Source organism: Seriola dumerili, unplaced genomic scaffold (assembly GCF_002260705.1).
Source record: "Seriola dumerili isolate Sdu_G_001 unplaced genomic scaffold, Sdu_1.0 BDQW01000550.1, whole genome shotgun sequence".
Classification (NCBI taxonomy): domain Eukaryota; kingdom Metazoa; phylum Chordata; class Actinopteri; order Carangiformes; family Carangidae; genus Seriola; species Seriola dumerili.
In genome coordinates this window covers 586976-604671 of record NW_019174805.1, presented here as the reverse complement: position 1 = coordinate 604671, position 17696 = coordinate 586976, and the positions used below count along the sequence as shown (strand labels likewise).

At 43.1% G+C, this 17696-nt stretch overlaps 1 protein-coding gene across 1 annotated transcript in view; it reads right to left on the bottom strand.

The window, feature by feature from the left end:
- Nucleotides 1-559: 559 nt before the first annotated feature.
- LOC111235974 (metabotropic glutamate receptor 8-like) overlaps nt 560-17696 on the bottom strand; it is a 114734-nt gene continuing 97597 nt past the window's right edge. The window contains exons 9-10 of the mRNA XM_022764552.1: nt 3467-3713; nt 560-805 (exon numbers count right to left, since the gene is read on the bottom strand). Of these exons, the coding sequence (XP_022620273.1) occupies nt 756-805; nt 3467-3713 (297 nt within the window). The 3' untranslated portion in view covers nt 560-755. The remainder of the gene's footprint in view (nt 806-3466; nt 3714-17696) is intronic.

Genomic DNA, 17696 nt, shown 5'->3' with positions numbered 1-17696 from the left:
GAGCACAAACATTTTCTGTTTCCAGTAAGTAGACGACGTTAAACTGAAAAAAAAATTCAAGAAGACACCAAACCCCACCACCCAAAACAAAACAACAAGTAACGGACATATTGTTCTTACGTTCTCTTATTCGAACGTTCCCCCTCAAACAGACCCAAACACGACACCGACCTGTGAAACATTCCTTTATTATAAATAGATCATTTGTATAAAAACGGGCATGCTTCAATTCAACCACGGCATTTCAACATTTCACATCCAAAAGCTACCGTTCCGTTAGCCGCAACCAGCGACGGACTCATGTCATAATGCAGGTCGACGGACGGACGACATGAGACAAGAATCAGAAATTTTCACAGCCACAAGTTTTTTCATTTTCTTTTTTTTTTCTTTTTTTAAACGTACAATTAGAATAACAACAAATATGGTTGATCTCCACAATTTCTTTTTTTTGGATTCTTTTTTAAAGACTAGTTTACGTTTTTTTTAGTTTTTTTTTTTTAGTTTTTCAGTTCCATCCTCCTGCTTCCTCGTGGTCTCTCAGATGGTTTTTAGTCGTGATCCTTTCAGGTTTTTGGCGCCGCTCAGGCCCGTTTCCCTGCGGTCTGTAAACATAGAAACACCACGGATGTGTTGGTTCAGTTTGTCAGTCGTTCTGTTCCTTCAGATTGTTCAGAGCACCTCATCTCTGCCTCGTCTGCGTCTGACAGAAACCTCCTCGTTAGGGACGTCCTTGTGTCGGAGGTGTCGTTTCTTCACATGGCGTGGTTGGTGTAGCTGACGTAGGTGGTTTTTGTTGGAGGCACTGAGGAGAGAAAAGAAAAGAGCAGGTTTGTAAAGTGACTCCCCTGGAAGTTGAATAGATTTTCAAATGTCAGTGAATCACAAACGTAAAATAATAAAAGACTGACACTTCACATGTGATGAATAAACAAACTATGTGTCACGATTCCTGTCATACATCCACCATGTCTTCAGACTGTCCACCTTCCTTCTGTCACGTTCCTTGCTATTTCCAGGAGGTATCTAGGGGTCACAGTAGAAGAAAGTGTGGACCACGAAGATGTAGGTCCCCTAAACTGCCCAGCAACCCAGTCCCTCAGCTGTCCAGTGCCAGAACTGTGAACATAGACTGTAAATTAAGGTTACACACAGGTTTCTGAAGCTCAGAGTGAGCTGCTCCGCCGTCGCCATCTTGGCAGTGCCTGACTCCGCCACCTAACACCCAGCTAATCCAAAAATGGGCAAAGAGGAGGGGCGTATGTGGAGCCGAGGCTTTGGTTCATGCCGGTTTGTGGCAAGCATACGCTCAACCCACTTGTCACTCAAAGAGGCCGCACCCTCAATTCTCCATAACTTTAAGCCTTGATAAAATTTAAACAGGTGAGTTATATGATGAAGTCGTAGCCAATGGCTGCAGTCGAAAAGTCTTTTTTGCTTAGGAAGGTGAAACTGAGTGAAATGACCTGGAAGTATCTGAGCAGCAGCCATGACCCACATAAATGTGAATGTCAACATTTCAATCCTGTTCAGTTTGTTTCTGTGGTGTTATAAATAAAGTTAGTAAAAAAAAAAAGAAGAAAAAGAGCTAAGTTTAAGCGCAGTCGGGTTCTCTCTGCACCACGATCACCTATTAATTCTCCTTCACATCTTTCCATGACTTAATGATGTTTTCCATCGGTTGTCGAAGAGAAGTGGTTAGGAAAGGAGATTATTTAGACTTTTCACCTTTTTTTCTGCCTAGCAACAACAAAACAAAACGAGCAATCTGATTGGACGACTCTGTTTTCACTGTTTTAGGACAGTAAGATCGGTAGAAAATGATTCTCTCCGACGGCACCGACGCTCCCCCCACTGCTAACTACAAAGCTAACATATCTGGCAGTTGCTCAGATATTGTGGATCAAACACGCCTCACAAGCATTTTCACCTCATGTAGTTTCTCACAACTGAATCTTTTACTTCTTGGTGACTTCTTCCCCTCACATCGAGCACTGAAGATAAAAGAAGTGAGGAAGTTCAGCCTCGTGCAAGGTTGAGAAAAGTAAAACTGATGTGAGAAGCTGCTGCTTGTTAGATAAAGCAGATCAGTTCAGTCAGCACATCTCCGACGAGTAAACAATCCGACCTCTCCCACTTTTCTGCTGACGGACGGAGAAGCGGCTTTGAAGTGTAACTCTGAGCTGTAAACAGTTTGGCTTCATCAGATCTGGTCTCAGGTGGCGTCTGAACGTCAGCTTCCTGTTAAATCCTCATTACAGTGGAGAGGCTTCACTCTGACTCTTCACCTGCAAGACGCCAGATATCGAAAGTCTTCACAGAGAAACTGACTCTTCCTCCCACAGTGTTCAGAGAATTATTAACAGTATCAACTTCACACGTCTTCTGCTTGTTCATCGTTATTTCTGCCAGACTGAAAATGCTTCTACTGTGATTTTTGGAGGAGCGGTGCTTCTTGTTCTTGCTCTCCAGAGTCAGACACCTATGGCCAAAAGTCTGTGGTTACCCATTCTAATTAGCTCCGTTGCCTCAGGCTCACTCACCTACAGAGAGCTGAAGTCTTTTACGTCAGGTTTAGACGAGCTTCTGTAACCCCGATGCAATCCCTCAATTTAGCATTTCTTTCTTTGGTGTCTCTGGAAAGATGAAGCGTGATCCCTGAGGTTTAACTTTCCATATTCTGGGTCAAATCACCAGCCACCACAGCAGGAAACGTACGTGAAACTACAAGTGCAGCAGGGCGGATTGTTGCGTCATTCTAACTTGGTTTTCCTCCATGAACGCTCGTTTCTAAAGTTGTAACTTGTTCACGGACTCGCCTCCTTTTCCAACTGATGGCCCACGTGAAAATCTCAAAAACGTTGGCAGCCCGCTCGTCGGTTCACCATCTGTCTCTCCTTCCTGTTGCTAACCAGCTAACTATTTTTGATACTCCCAATTTTTGCCACGGCTGTAATTTTTTAGCGCTCAATCCGTAGTACACGAAGTGGTGCGGCGGCGAAAACATTTAAAAACATTATTTATATTTCAATTTTTTAATATATAAGTTTATTAGGTTTTTGCAAATGATTCGTTGGCCCACTTAAAATACATCTGCGGCCCGGTTGGCAACTACTGGTCTGGGGCTTATGGGAAATGGTGTTTTTGTAAAAATAAACAACATAAATACTGAATATCACATCGTTTGGGATTTTGAACTTACTTCTTTTCTTAATTTCTGGATCAGGACACGTAGGTTTGTTAACAGGTAAAAACGTAATCTGAACAGAAAAGGATCGAACTGAAGAAGAACTTTCAACATGATGTTTGATAAGACGTCGTCCTGCGAGTGTACGAGCATCATCTACCTGTAAGTCGCCTACAACTCATCCGACTGACACCTGTACAAAAGCATTAAACCGTGACACCAGCTGTCAATCAATCGGGTTCCACCTAAAACATCCTAACAAGCCCCTCCTCCACTCACCGCTGGCCTCCACGCCCTCGCACAGCTCCGTCTTCACCTCGCCGTTGGGCCGCTCGGCCGCCAGCTGCGACAGCTTGCTGGTCATGGTGGCGGCGGTGACGATGGCCTTGAAGCTGCGCTTGCGTTTGGGGACGTTCTGCTCGGGGTGGAAGATGATGATGTAGACCTTCGGCATGTAGAGCATGCCCAGAGAGACGGAGGCGCTGAGGCTGAGGGAGACGGTCAGCGTGGCCGTCTGGATGTACATCTGAGGAGTGGACAGAGGGGGGAGGGGGGGGGTTAGAGGATGACCAATCACAAACCAGTTTTTAATTTCACAAAATACCAATTTGTACCATGAATAACTGATTTATAACAACATTTCAAAACACACAAAATGTGACGTATATCCACAGATCTCCGTCCAAATTTAAAGATAAACTTTAAATTCAGGGTTTTCATTTAGACGAGATCATCCATGTTTAATTTAAACTACATCAGGCTCAACACTGGTGTATGTGCTGTTGACTTATACACACATTATTTAATATGAACTTGTCGTGCTCTGTAAAAATGAATCTCTTTGTTCCCTTAAAACATTTTCTAAAAATATTAATTGTTGTTTGTCCTCTCCCACAAACAAACTTTTATTTCTCTCCCTCATTTGCTCACATTTTATTAAGCGTCTCTTCGGCGCGACCTGCTACGCCTGACAAACTTTCATCGCCTCGCCCACTGGTGTTTCGATGATTTTCACTCCGGGACAAACGGATAAACCTGAGGATCTGATGGTCTGAAGGACGGAGCTCAGCGGTTATTTCTCCATCAGTCTTCATTAAAACCAACAGATGGTCGACTCGGCTCGGTTCATTTACTGGAATCAATGTGGTGACACTGGTGTTTGTGGCTGATGACATCGTCTGCTCAGGCAGCCTGTCGGGAGTGTTTACCCTCCGGCTGACTGGTGGGAAAGTCATGGTGGTGAATTTTGGCTTCCTGTTTCCTGTGTTGTAGTGGCGTGCGTGGATCAGATTTACAGGTTACATTACTTCCTCTTTGCTGCTTTTTGAGCTGAGGCCGAGTGATGAAGTTACACCATTGGTCGGCCGAGTGTTGGACTGTTTCCCATTTTGCTGTTGCTCTTTTAAAAGGATTTGGCGTCAACACTTTCTATTTTGTCGTCAGGGGACGTTCACAGTTTTCGACAACCGTCTTTCCTCGGGACCTTTATTTACCTCGACTCATAAAGGTAACGCCTTCGTTAGAGGCGGGCTTTTGTTTCTAATTCCCTCTGTTTGATATGTATTATTGCTCATATTAGTATTAGTTAATATTTGATTTGATCTGCTCCCGTTTACCCTGTTACACTTCCTGTAACCGTTTCAAATTAAAAGCCCTCATGTGTTTCAGTGGACAGAAACTCTTAATTTCTAAACAGACTATAATGTAGCTGTAAGCAAGTACTTATTAATGCATTTGTTAACAACTGTAATTCCTTCTGTGGTAATAATATAGAAGAAAATGTTTTAGAAGAAGTTGGAATAATTGTTGACACATACTGTGTATTAATAAACACTTACACCTGCCTGTAATTACATTATAGTGTGTTAGAAACAATTTATTAAATGTTTCTTTACTGCTAATAAATGCTAAATTGGGGAAAATCAACTTTATTTATGATACATTTGTAGTGTGTAGTGCTGTACAAGGGACGTTAAAATAAATAAAAGTAAGTAGAACAAATGTATAAAATAAATTAAAACACTAAATATACTGCATTCAGAAACATAATAAACATATAAAAACAAATAGACAATTATGTCGTGTTCATAATTGTGTAAGATTAAGGTTGATGCACCTGAGGGAAACAAACCTATAAAAACATGAACTAGAAATAAATAAGTGGACAAAGCGGTCTGAGCTTTGAAACGCAGTAATGATGACACACAGCGGCTCTCGCGGCGCCTCCTCCCGTCACCTCGTTAACTGCGTCCGTGCGAACCTGATGTTTTCAGTAGTGGACGAACTGCTGGAGCTCCGTCGTGTGAGCATCTGGATGATCATTAACTCCCGATAATCTCCGTCTTTAAACACCATCCACAGCAGAGCAGAGAAACGCCGGGACGCTTTCTCCTCGTCTCGCTTTGACAGATGACCCTGAACGCATCATTAAGCTCCGTGCTGCATTTATGAGCCCGTGTGAGGCTATTGATCCTGTGTGTTGTTATCTCTGTCATGCTGTGACGGCTCGCTGTCGTTTAAAGCCACAGTATGTACCTTTTTGAGGAGAGGTGGTGGGAGGGGCTTTAGAGCCTCATGCTAGTGCTAGCTTGATTAGCAATGAGTCCATCTCTTCCAGAGTTGAATGATGGGAGATTAAATGTCCAACTCTTTGTTTACTTTATCATCACAGCTTTATAAACTGATGTCACATAATTTCTTGAGTCAATCGTCTGTGTTTGGTGCTTGTTTTGTTTTATTTCTTCAGACACTGAATGTTGATGGACCATGAAAACACCTGGAAATAAGTTCAAGACTTTATCTTTCTATCACTGACAAAATCTGATGTGTTGAAATATAACACCTAAACCATCATAATATATTGTTTACAGCTGTTTTACTGACATTTTATCATTCTTTACAGCAGATTAAAACTAATTTTCAGCACACAGTGAATATTAGAAGAAAAACGGTAAAAACTCGTTCTGCTGCTTCACAGACTTTAGAGAAGTGACGGAAACAAAGAAGAAAAAATACTTTAAATACAGTAAATCAGTGGTTGGCAACTGGTGGCCAGTGGGCCAAAACTGGTCCGCCAGCAATAATTTTAATTATTATTTTTTGATAATGTGATTTCGTGTGGGACTGACTGTCCTACATTTAGCTTTAATGTCCAAGTAGAGAATCTACCGTCACCTGAAGATGCTCATTATCACTTGGGCTGCTCTGTAGTCCGTAAAATACATCTCCATCTTGGCAGCAACAGTTACCCACAGAATCACTTCCTCTTTAGCGATTTCGTCCACAAAATAACAGCGTGAGAAAGTTCATTTTTTTTCTCAGCACTGATTTATTTCAAGCTATTGTAAGCTTTTATTCTGAAAGGTTCCATCAGGAAGCTGTTGACAGACCTCTTAAAAATTGCAGGACATACGATGTGTCATAACAACAACTGACTGTGAGCCACATGAACATTAACTAAGTGAATTCCAGCTTCATTATTATCAATTTCTTAAATTGGGCGTTGATGACGTTCTGGCCGCCGTCTAAAGGATTCCACAAAAAATGGCCCGAGGTCAAACTTACTTGCCGACCTCTGCAGTAAAAAGACAAATACGTTCATACGAGTTCACAGGTGAGTTTCAGGCTTGGCAGGTGTGAGCTGCTGCAGCAGATTCAGACCCGGAGAGAGACGGTGGTGGAGCAGAGAAAAGAGCTGCGAGTGAGACGCTCCGGTGGACATCAGCTCGCCAGCTGGAAGCAACGGATCGTCTTCAACAGCTGCGACAGAGGCAAAACGAGACGCAGCCGCATCCAGTGCATCGTGGGTAAAAGGCAGCGAACGTCTGCTGTGCGTGCTCCTGACAGGAAGCACCAAAGTGTCGTCGCCACCGGTGACGCTGAGACAACTCGTTTTGGGTTGAAACGACGGCTGCAGGAGGAGGAAACATCGACTCAGTTATCAGAGAGAGAGAGAGAGAGAAAGAGAGTCTGATTCAAGCTCGCTCAACCACACACACCATGCAGAGCTCAACCAGGCAGCACAAACCTCTGTGTCCTCTCCCCGCCCTGCGGCATCTGTCACAACACACCTGTGCACCGCCACCAACACACACAACTGCCCGCCAACTGCCACCGCAGCTCATCCGGTATTGCCATGGCAACCGGCCCCACATTAAGTCGAGGCCCCCGGGTTAATGGCCCTCTGACTGAGTGTCAAACTGACAGTGGGGAATCCTCGACGGGGCGCCGCCACCAGGACGCAGAGGAAGGCAGGAAATGTGGTGACAGATGGCGAGTGCCCCTCACAACCCCCCAACCCCCCCCCCCCCCCCAAAGAGCCCAAAACAACGGCGGCGGTGATTCCAGCGACGCATCGAGGAATCACCCCCCCCCCCCCCCCCCCTTATGAAAATGTATGACAGACAGTGAAGCATGAAGTCATTTGTGGGCCTGAGAGAAAAAACAAGCTCTGAAGTGATTTATGTGGCCTCTCCCAAACAAGCTGTTATGGCGTGAGCGGCGTGAAAGTCGGCGCCCGGTGACACGAGTGGAGGAGAAAGGTGAGGAAGCGCTGGAAGGACGACCACTCAGTCTTAATGGTGCGTTCACACGTACGGACACAAACCAGTTGACAGGATCTGAGGGTGTGTTGTGTTGAGCACTTAATTTACATGCTCTGCTTCCACTGAACAGTTTTCTGATGTGTCCGCCGCCGCCGCCTCTTCTGCCTTTTCCTCTAGTGCCACTGTCAGCTTCACATTTGAGGTGAAACATATTTCCTCTAAAAAAAAAAGAACAACTACAGCGTTTGTTGATTAGAAAAATATGTTTGCCGCACAAGTTTCAAATGTATTTTTTCTGCTCTGCTCTGATCAGCGGTAGGTTTCTCCTCTTGTGTCCAGAGGCATTTTGGTCTGCGACCTTTGATGGCGCCCCGTGGAAATGAAGGTCGACCCATTCAGGCTACGTAACTCCCATCAGCCTCAGCTGTTCTTTGTCTTTATCGTGCTAAACATGATTGTTCAGCAGGTGTAATATTTGTTAAAATGATGCAGTTATAACTAATTTAGAATCTAATTCAGAAAGATTGTCTGGAACAGAAGGAGCAAACATGGAGAGCAGAGAGGTGGATTATGGGTTATCTTATTCGTTTGGGGATATGTATCTGAAAAGTCATAAAAAAAAGTCTCATGGTTTCACTCAGTTTGAGAATCATCCAACTTTAAATCTACTTAACCGGGGAGTTTGAGGTGGAAGCGAAGGTTCAGGAGGTTAATGGAGGCTGAATCCTGCGACCGTACATCTCTCTGTCTGTGTGACCCGGACGCCACCTCGCTGTCTGATCAAAGCAGAACTGGTTTAAAGCTCATGACTGTGAAAGGCCGAGAGCAGCTGAGGCCCGAGGGGAAACTGGAGCAGCAAATATTTAATCTGAACGTCAGCGGCAGGAGGGAGAGGAGAGACCAGGTGGATGAACCGGGGGAGGATCATAAAACACAAGAATATTCAGCATAACGAGCTCATTCTCCATCAGTTTGCAACCAGTGTTATCAGAGGGACCGACTGCGGCACTCTGATTTAAACTCATTACGCCACCGACGTTTTTTTTTTTTTGGGAGATTCACAAATGCTGGGCACCGTCGCCCACAGGTTCTCCATCTGCTGAACTCGTCCGCAGCTGCGATCGAGTTTCATGACTCAACAGTCGCACTGAGTCTTCACCACGTTTCTCTAGTTGCTTTAATTTGTCCCGTTCTCTTCCACAAAAGTACATTCTTGACCTCGAGCAGAAACAACTTTCAGCATTCTTATATATATATATATATATATATATATATATTTTTGTGTGTTGGCACGTACTGTACTTCAGTGAAAGCTCCGGTTCAGGCAGATCCAATTATCAGGCAAAGAATCTGCAAAAAAATACTTCCCTCAAGATTTTGAGAAAAAAGAAAAAGTATTCCCTCTACAGCTCTGTGCTCAAATCTCTTACTGGTTTTTTTTTCACCTCATAATAATCACGTAATCCCTCACTGGCTTCCCACTCACAAACACACACTCACAAAGTTCAATGTGTTTCCTTAAAGTTAAAAAAAGAAAAACCCTCCCTAAAGACACACTCAATAAGTTTTATGACATCAGGCATCAGCTCCCATAAATCCTCTCACTGATGACGCGTTTGGACTCGGCAGTTTTCCTGGGTTGAGTTACAGAACGAGGAAGTTTGAGGAGTCCGCTGAGCGCTGTAACAGTATATCTAGACTAACTTAGTTAACGTGAATATACAGCGGGTCTCCTCCACTCGTCTTGCCCTGACAACCTGCACAGGAAGTGGTCCAGGAGGATCCTGAGAAGAAGTTTCATTTGAAGGTTCTGCTGCTTTTGGATTCGGATATTAAACGCATCATGCAGAGAGTGAAGCGCTCAGGGGACGGTGCTTGGAAACACGTCGGCCTGTGATGACAAGACGCCACCTGTAGGAGTCGCCCTGAAGGATGATTGCAGCTGCACAGAAACTAATTTAAGCTGCTTGTTTACATCACCTTTCAGTATATTATCTGCTGGTTCAACACCTGCACCAATCTGCCTTTTATCTCACCCTCCATCTTACTTTCACTCATGAAGAAAACCCTGACACGGCGGCGGACAGCCTGGACGTGAACAGTCAACTTCACCCGCAATAATACAACAAGCAGCGATGAGTTGACATCATGCATCACTTCACCTCCTGCTGCGGATGACTGAAGACTTGTGACCAGAAAACAGTTTAATTATAAATATATGTAAATGTAAATATTTACATATTTCTGCTATGACTACATGGCGCACATGTAGCCTCCACTTTAATAACAAATTATCATAATTATTATTATTACTAATATTATTATTGAGCGTTTTCTTCAAGTTTATTGGCCAGTCACACATTTTTGTATTTTGTAATCTGGATCTTTTGTCTCCCAGATGAACATTCGTGGCCTGTTACATCAACAACTTGCGTCAGCGCTCTGACGGTTTGCATGACGGCGTCCCGGGAAGCAGTTCTGCCCTGAGACGTTCTTCTGCAGCTGACTCCGACCCAACCCGCTCCACACTTGTTTCAAAGCCAGCAGGACTACATCATCCACAAAAAGCATAGATGCAATCCTGAGGCAAAACATACAGAGGTTGAAGAGGTTCTGTCGAGACGTTACCACCACAAAATGCTTCCGGCTCTTGCATAAAAAGATAAAAACAAAAGGCGATTATACAATAAAATTTGCATGAAACTCAACGATCAATCGCGGCTTCATGATCTGATCCCTCTTTAAAAACTTTTTCCGCTCGACTTTGATCCATTTCGAGTTCTGTGGATGAGCAGATTCTCATATTGATCCCTCAGACAGAAAAATCTAATAAAGATTTTTTACCTCCCAGAGACACTGAGAGGAACCTCCAGGTCAGCGAGCCCCTCAGGAGCATTTACGGGTGTTTCATCTTAGCAAATTATCAAACCTTAACGTCATTTATTCCTTAATAACACGGCAGAGGTGAGAGCTCTTCGTCATGAGAGCGTTTGAGGTGTCAGGTTTCAGACTGGGGAAGTTTTCGGAGAGACATTAGGATTCCTGTCGTTCCTGCTCATCTCTCTGTCTCTCTGCTGTAAACAGGTGAAATGATCTCTTCATCTGGCCCGGAGCAACCTCTGCTTAAACGACAGCTACGGAGGGCAGGCAGTAACGCTGTGGTTGGTATCGACTTTCTCTCAACAGGTCTGAGGCTCATGAAGAAGATGAGCAGCTGAGCGAAGCCGATTGCTGCTCACACGCAGTATTTCTTTTCTTCGTAAAAAAGGAGAAGCAGAATAAATGGAATCAGTTGAAAAGGCATCAACTGAGGGTTTTTATGTCGTTCAGCAACTAAAACAAACACGTCGGGTGTCAAGGTGGATTCTTGGTTAGGGATTAAATCTGTGAAATTATCGTTTAAAGACAAATAAATTAAATAAATTACAATTTTTCACCATGAAATACTTTAATCGAGACATTAACGAGCATCTCAACACTTTCATATCCAGCAAACCAGCTTCTTTATCTGCAGCAACACAAACGACACACAGACTAATTATTTTTGCGCCTCTTCTTAATTTTAGTTTATTAAAAGAGTGATTTTGAACAATAGTGATGATTATCATTGATTTCTTCATGCTTTGTCTATTGGATAAAGGCATGGATGTATTATTCTATAATTATACGTATAAAAGTAATAATTCCCTTATTTTTTTAATTCATTTAAATATAATTAATTGCTTCATTTTTAAAGTTATAATCCTCAAGATTAAGATAAATCAAATCAGTTTTTGCTGCGATCTGTGGTCTGCGTCGTTTCTGAAGCAGACATTCAATGTATTTACATTATATTACAGCAATTATGTCTCTGTATAGCAATTTTTATAAATATGTAATACATATTTTTTGATAAGATTTTCAAAACAAAAGCTTCGTCATTAAAATAATCCAGGTACAATGCTGTGACTTTAAAATTCTGGTGTCCATCACAACAGTCTGAAAGTGTCAGAAATCTTTGAAAACTTTATATATAAATAAATCTGAATGATTCAATGATCAGAAAAAGAAAGAGGAAAGTGACGGTGACGAGGAGAATTCATCCAGGTGAACCCCTCTTGGCTCAGAAGCTTCAGATGGATCAGGTTCACCTCTGTGTATCCAGAACATGTTTAGCCTAGCTTAGCATAAAGACTGGAAGCAGGGGGAAACTGTTAGCCTAGAGTCACCAAGAGAGAGAAAAACTACTACTTCTAACTCCAAAGCTTCACGTGTCTTATGTGGTTTTGTAAAAATTTGAGCTTATTCCATCTGGAGATGTAAGATCCATGTGTCAGAGAGGAGTTGATGCTATTTTTTAATACTCCCATTTAAAATCCTGGCAGTGAGAAGTTGTTGTAGACGCTGATAATAACACTGATAATGTCACCGTTAGCATATTAATATGATAAAGTAGCTCATCAGTCGGGGTCAGAGGAGCTGGGTTCCCAGGAGGAGCAGCTGTGGGTGGAGGCTGCATGGTAATCTTCTCTGGGATCCTCCAGCTGAATATCAAAGCATGGTTCATTATGTATGGAGGCAGGGTGACTCTCTCCCAGCTGCCCTGACTTCTCCCGTCTACCTGCCTGTGAATGTGAACGCCTCCTCAGGCGGCTGGTGCTGCGTTCAGGGCCCCGGCATCTCTCATGTGCTTATTATTCATTCCTTAGCTTCTCTCTCCCTCTCTCTCTGTTGGCCTCAGCTGAAGCCGGCACACAGCCGGCACACAGCCGGCACACAGCCGGCACACAGCCGAACACTGCTGCTGCTGTAAATGTCGTGAGGGAGACTCCTGCTCCAGACCTACAAGATCAGCTGATTAGTTCAGGTCCAATACATTTTGGATCAGGTCTGATTATCCTCCAGTCCTTTTCAGATCAAGTTTCTTTCTTGTCTTTTAACATTAATTTTGTTTCTGCAGCTCGGACAAAGACTGAGAACGAGCTAATTTCAGAGCAGTCAGTGTTCGTACTTATTCAAAAAACAGACATTCGGCTTGATCAATAACGTGGTGAGAGTCTGACGAAGCGACAGACGAGTGCGTGATAAGTTAATTACAGTGAGCAGGACGACAGAAACACTCTGCCGTCATCTTCATCGACTGCAGCCACGCAGGTACAACCGGCCGAACACCTCGAGTACAAATGAAGATGTGCAGAGATCAATACGCCGCTCTGCTTCAGAGCCGTGTTTAACAAGGCGTTTTAATGGGGACCCTTGGTGCGTCACTCCCATTTGCGGCTGTGACTGACAACAGTAATGGTGTGGAGGCACTTGGACATTACCTGCCTCCTCACCTGCACCACCAGCACCAAAAACAAGTGTGACATCCAACGAAAGGAGGGACGGACCGCCCCATTAGATCTGTCTGAGAGGAGCTTCTGTTACTCAGCCTACCATCGCTGATATGAACGGGGCGGACGGGATAATAGAATAGAAACACCTGTCTGTATCAACACAACACGGTTCAACAACAAACTACATCCTCGACAACAAGGTGTGGAGGATCTGGAGTTACTAAAGGTCACCTTCGATGCAGCTGAGTGATGACAGTAAAGTGATGTAACCTGTTGAGTAGTTAGCAAAGTTACTTTTTCAATCAATAACTGAGTCAGTTTTCAAGTAACTTGCCGAACACTAGTACAAGTACAGAAGTAAGAGCAAAAGTTACAAAGGGTTCCCAGGTGAAGGTGCTTCAGCAGGCACACAGCCTGTATTCAGAAACTGAGCCTTAAAACCAGCCGTCAGGACTTCTGGAACTTTGTGATGTCACAACAAAGTAGTCACCAAGCCCCGCCCACCTGGACCCACCATCCAAACCTTTGCAGGATTTGGTTTCTCTGAGTGTTTTTACCTGAAATCTGCTATATTTTTATTGGATCAGTCAGAAAACAGTCAGCCAATCAGAAGAGAGGCTCAGAGCCTCCTCTCTTCTGATTGAAGAGTGAATGGCATATGAAGAATTGATCTTATTGATCTTCTACTTTGTAACAGTAAGATGAAATTAAGGTCTGTGTTGTAGCACTTTATCTATTTATAATTTATAATCATTATACAAACATATTTAATAATTACAGCCTGTTTCTAAAGGGGGGGGGGTCGTCATGTGGATGATACAAAATAGAAAAAATATCAAAGAGAAAGTGACTGTAACTCAGTTTGTTTACAAGACATCTGACTGAAGTCACGCTGGAGTTGCTCTTGAAGCTAAATGTCAGCGTTCAGGGCCGTAAATACACAGGAGGTCAGAGGTCAGCCTGTTCATTTAGTGAGGGATCAGCGCCGCTGATCGACTGTCAGTTTGGCCTTTTCAGTCACTGTAACTCTCTCTCTGAAGGTTGCCTCGGCTCGTTCTGCTCAGCTTAACGTCTAATAAGATCTGGAGCCAGCCGGCCGAGAGGAGAGGAAACATACGAGAAAACAATCCAAACACAAAACGGGGCTGTCAGTTATTTGTTACAGATGAATTAACATGTGTTTTTGCCTTTTCCAAATAAGATATCCAAGTACGGATCACATGTTAATACCGGGTGGAAAGGGGTTCTCAGTTCTTTTCCAAGAGATGCTTTTGTTATTTTGTCCGCGCGCTTGTGCCGACAGTCTGCCAATACATCACTTGGGGAAAAAACTTATTCAAACTCTCGTACTACTTCCAAACTTTTGAGACTCTCTGCTGATTTATTCAGAAACATTTTTACTTTCCTCTCAGCATCCAGAACTCGTCGTCTCTTTGCCAGACTACTCCAGATTTACAGTATATGGATTTTTTTCCCTCTATCTATCAACAGAAAAGTTAAACTCCATAATGCTACATATCCAAAAATAAATCCCATAAGAAATAATTTCCTGGAGTTTCATCATCAACATTTCTCTGACACACAGCAGGTGAAAACAGGACTCAGTTGGAAGGATGTCAATTTTAATAATGATAATATAATAATAGTATGTGAGCAGAGTGTATAAGGGTAACAGGAGATTGATGTAGAGTTCAGAACCTCTTCCCTTTGATCACATCAAGATCAAACAAATACAGATTTAGTGATCAGGCTCCAGGAGAACCCAGACACCGGGTCTCCCTCCCCCGTTATCCTCCCCCTCTCACTCATGGAGCTCGTTATTGGTATTTAAGAGAAAGTTGCACCAAACTACAACACACAGTTATAAAGTAAAGAAAAGCCGTGCACTGTGTTCATGCACAATTTAGTCCAATTCCTTTCAGAGCTTACACTTCACTCCAGACTTCTACTGACATCTTTCAGTTTTTACACGTTTCAGTTCCTCTCCAGCTCCGAATCTGTGATCAGCTCTTTCACTTCAGCTGATCAGACTCCATTTAGTGATTAGACACAAACTAAGATGTCATCTTTTCTCAGTACTTCCCTTTAAACTAGGGATCAACCGATATGTTCTTTTCAGGGCCGATACAGATGCCGATCATCAGTAATCAAGGGAACCGATACTTGGAACACAAAACTACCGCTGTATAAAGACACTCACCTAACGTCCAGGTGTTTCTATTATCTCGTCCGCCCCATTTACATCAGTGAATGTAGCTACATAACAGAAACACCTGTATGATGTAACACAGCTCTACACACATCCTCCACAGTGATCATCAACATCTGTCTAAAACTATTTCAGGATTCACCGCAGGACTGTTGTATTAGTTTACATCAGTTGTCTCTAGATGTTCTCTCTAGACGATCTCTTCTCTAAACTGACGGTTTAACTCCTTTCAGCTCTTTCATTTTAACTTTACTCACCGCTTACACTTTAACACTTGAAGTCTGATGTTATGACACAACAACTTCACTGAACACAACTGCATCTAAACTGAAAAACTCACTTTACCACCATTTTAATTTCAGTTTCTTTACAACAAATCTGTTTCAACTGCTGCTTCAACATTATGTATTATTGTTATATATAATGTAACTGCCATTAACTACCAATTTAAACATTCAGTGATTCTATCTCAACTGGCGCTTCAACTTAATTCAGTGATTTAACTTTAGGTAAAAATTGTTTCCTGATACCTTCAGCTTTAGTTGTTATTTCCATTTAAAGATATTTTCAAACTGTCCTGTATCGAGGCAACGGAGCGGTTTCCATTCGGGTGATTTCACTGAATAAATCAACTCGGGCATAAATAAATAAAAAGTCTTGTAGTTAAATTTTAAATGTTTACTTGCTGTACAGGTGTTTATTGATTCACCCGGTTTAATTTCATGGAACGTCACATCTTCACAGCCACTAGGACCAGAAGACACAACAATGTGCAGTGAATAATGAAGGCCTGAGGTGTTTGTTGTGTTTCTCTCCATGGTTAATTGTGTGGATGCCCGGGGGCTTTAAAACAAACTGTCTGTTCGCTGTTGCTCTCGGTATAATGAAAAAGGAAATGTTCTTCTTGGTAAAAATGATATTCGATTTCTTTTGGCCGCAGCTCGTGAGTAAAAACATGAAATTTCCTGCAGAATAAGTGGTTTTTTCTGAAGCCGAGGAAGCGGGAAGCCACCGTGCTACTTTATGTCACACCTCCATCTGTTTGGGGTTAGGGTCAGGTGATGTAATCTTCCTCCTCGGGGTCTGAGCAGTCGCTCAGAATCTGCTCCGTCAGGTTGAAAAACAACCGGAGGTAAAACTGAAACCGCTGTCGGGCATTTCTAGTCCTCATTAGATCAGGGAGCATTTCAGTTTCTCAGCTGTTTCTTCGCATTGTGTAACAAAATAGCTGAAGCTCAAGGTTTCTCTTTCTAGCTTTTTTTTCTGGGCTTTCAACTCCATCTCACAGTCTTTATCAGCAAATTGAACTGGCTCAGGGAGATGGTATCAACTGTCTGTGTTAAAACGTGATCTCTGGCATCAGATGTAGATGCTATCCTTCATCTAGACACGAGTTCGCCCAAAGCGATGCAAACAGACACGAAGGCACGACCCCGGCTGGTTGGAAATGTTTTAATTTGAGCAAAAAAAGTCTGTGTGAATCCTGCGTCTTTATGAATCTGCTTCACAAACTTATATGGCAATGATAGGAAAGGGGAGACTGACTGGAGGGTTAGTGAGTCAGAGGGTGAGCTGAAACACAAACACACACCACCACAGACAGTCAGGCGTGTCTGTTGCTCACATAGACAATACTGAGTAAAAGTTTTAGGTGATTTTAGATGTTTAGATTCTTCTCTCGTCACATAATACCATCAGGGAGGCGTCTGATTGATCCCAAGACTCGTTCTGAAGCACGACAACGAGCCCACACATACAGAACCATCTGCAGAGACAAGAAGAACAAGGAGTCCTGAGACAGATGGCGTGGCCCCCACTGAGTCCTGATCTCAACGTCACGGAGTCGGTCTGGGATTTAATGAAGAGACAGAAGAAACCGAGACTGACTAAATCCACAGGAGGGCTGCGGCAGTTTCTCCCAGATGCTTCAAACGACCTACCTGGCAAAGAACCTGACAAAACCTGTGCACTTGATTTAGGTTTTTTTTCTGTTGCACTTTGTTTTAATTGATAAATAAAGACTTCCTGACTTTTAGTTTTAGTGTCTGAAACTTACAGTTCTGTAGGTGATGCAGGGGCAGTCCGGCGTATCCACAAAGAGAAAGAGAATGAATGGAGTTTCGTCAGCTCCTGTTTCAAGGTCAAGAAAATAAACTTGTCAAGTGCAACTTTTAAGACTGTATCAACAAGAAATTCTGTCGGTGCTCGGGCTCATGGGAAGTTCACACCACTTCCCTTCACAGAGCAAACTTCACCTGGTTCGTGGACTGTCCATCAAAGCAGTTGCTGACACTAGACCCAACGCGGAGCTTTACACAACCTTGAAAAAATCAGCGCTGTCAAGTATCAGGGTTGTTATCGGCCATGTAGAGCGTGTCCTAACGTAATCCTTTCCATCCAAAGTAAAAACAAACTCAGATACAACATCTTTAGTATCTGAA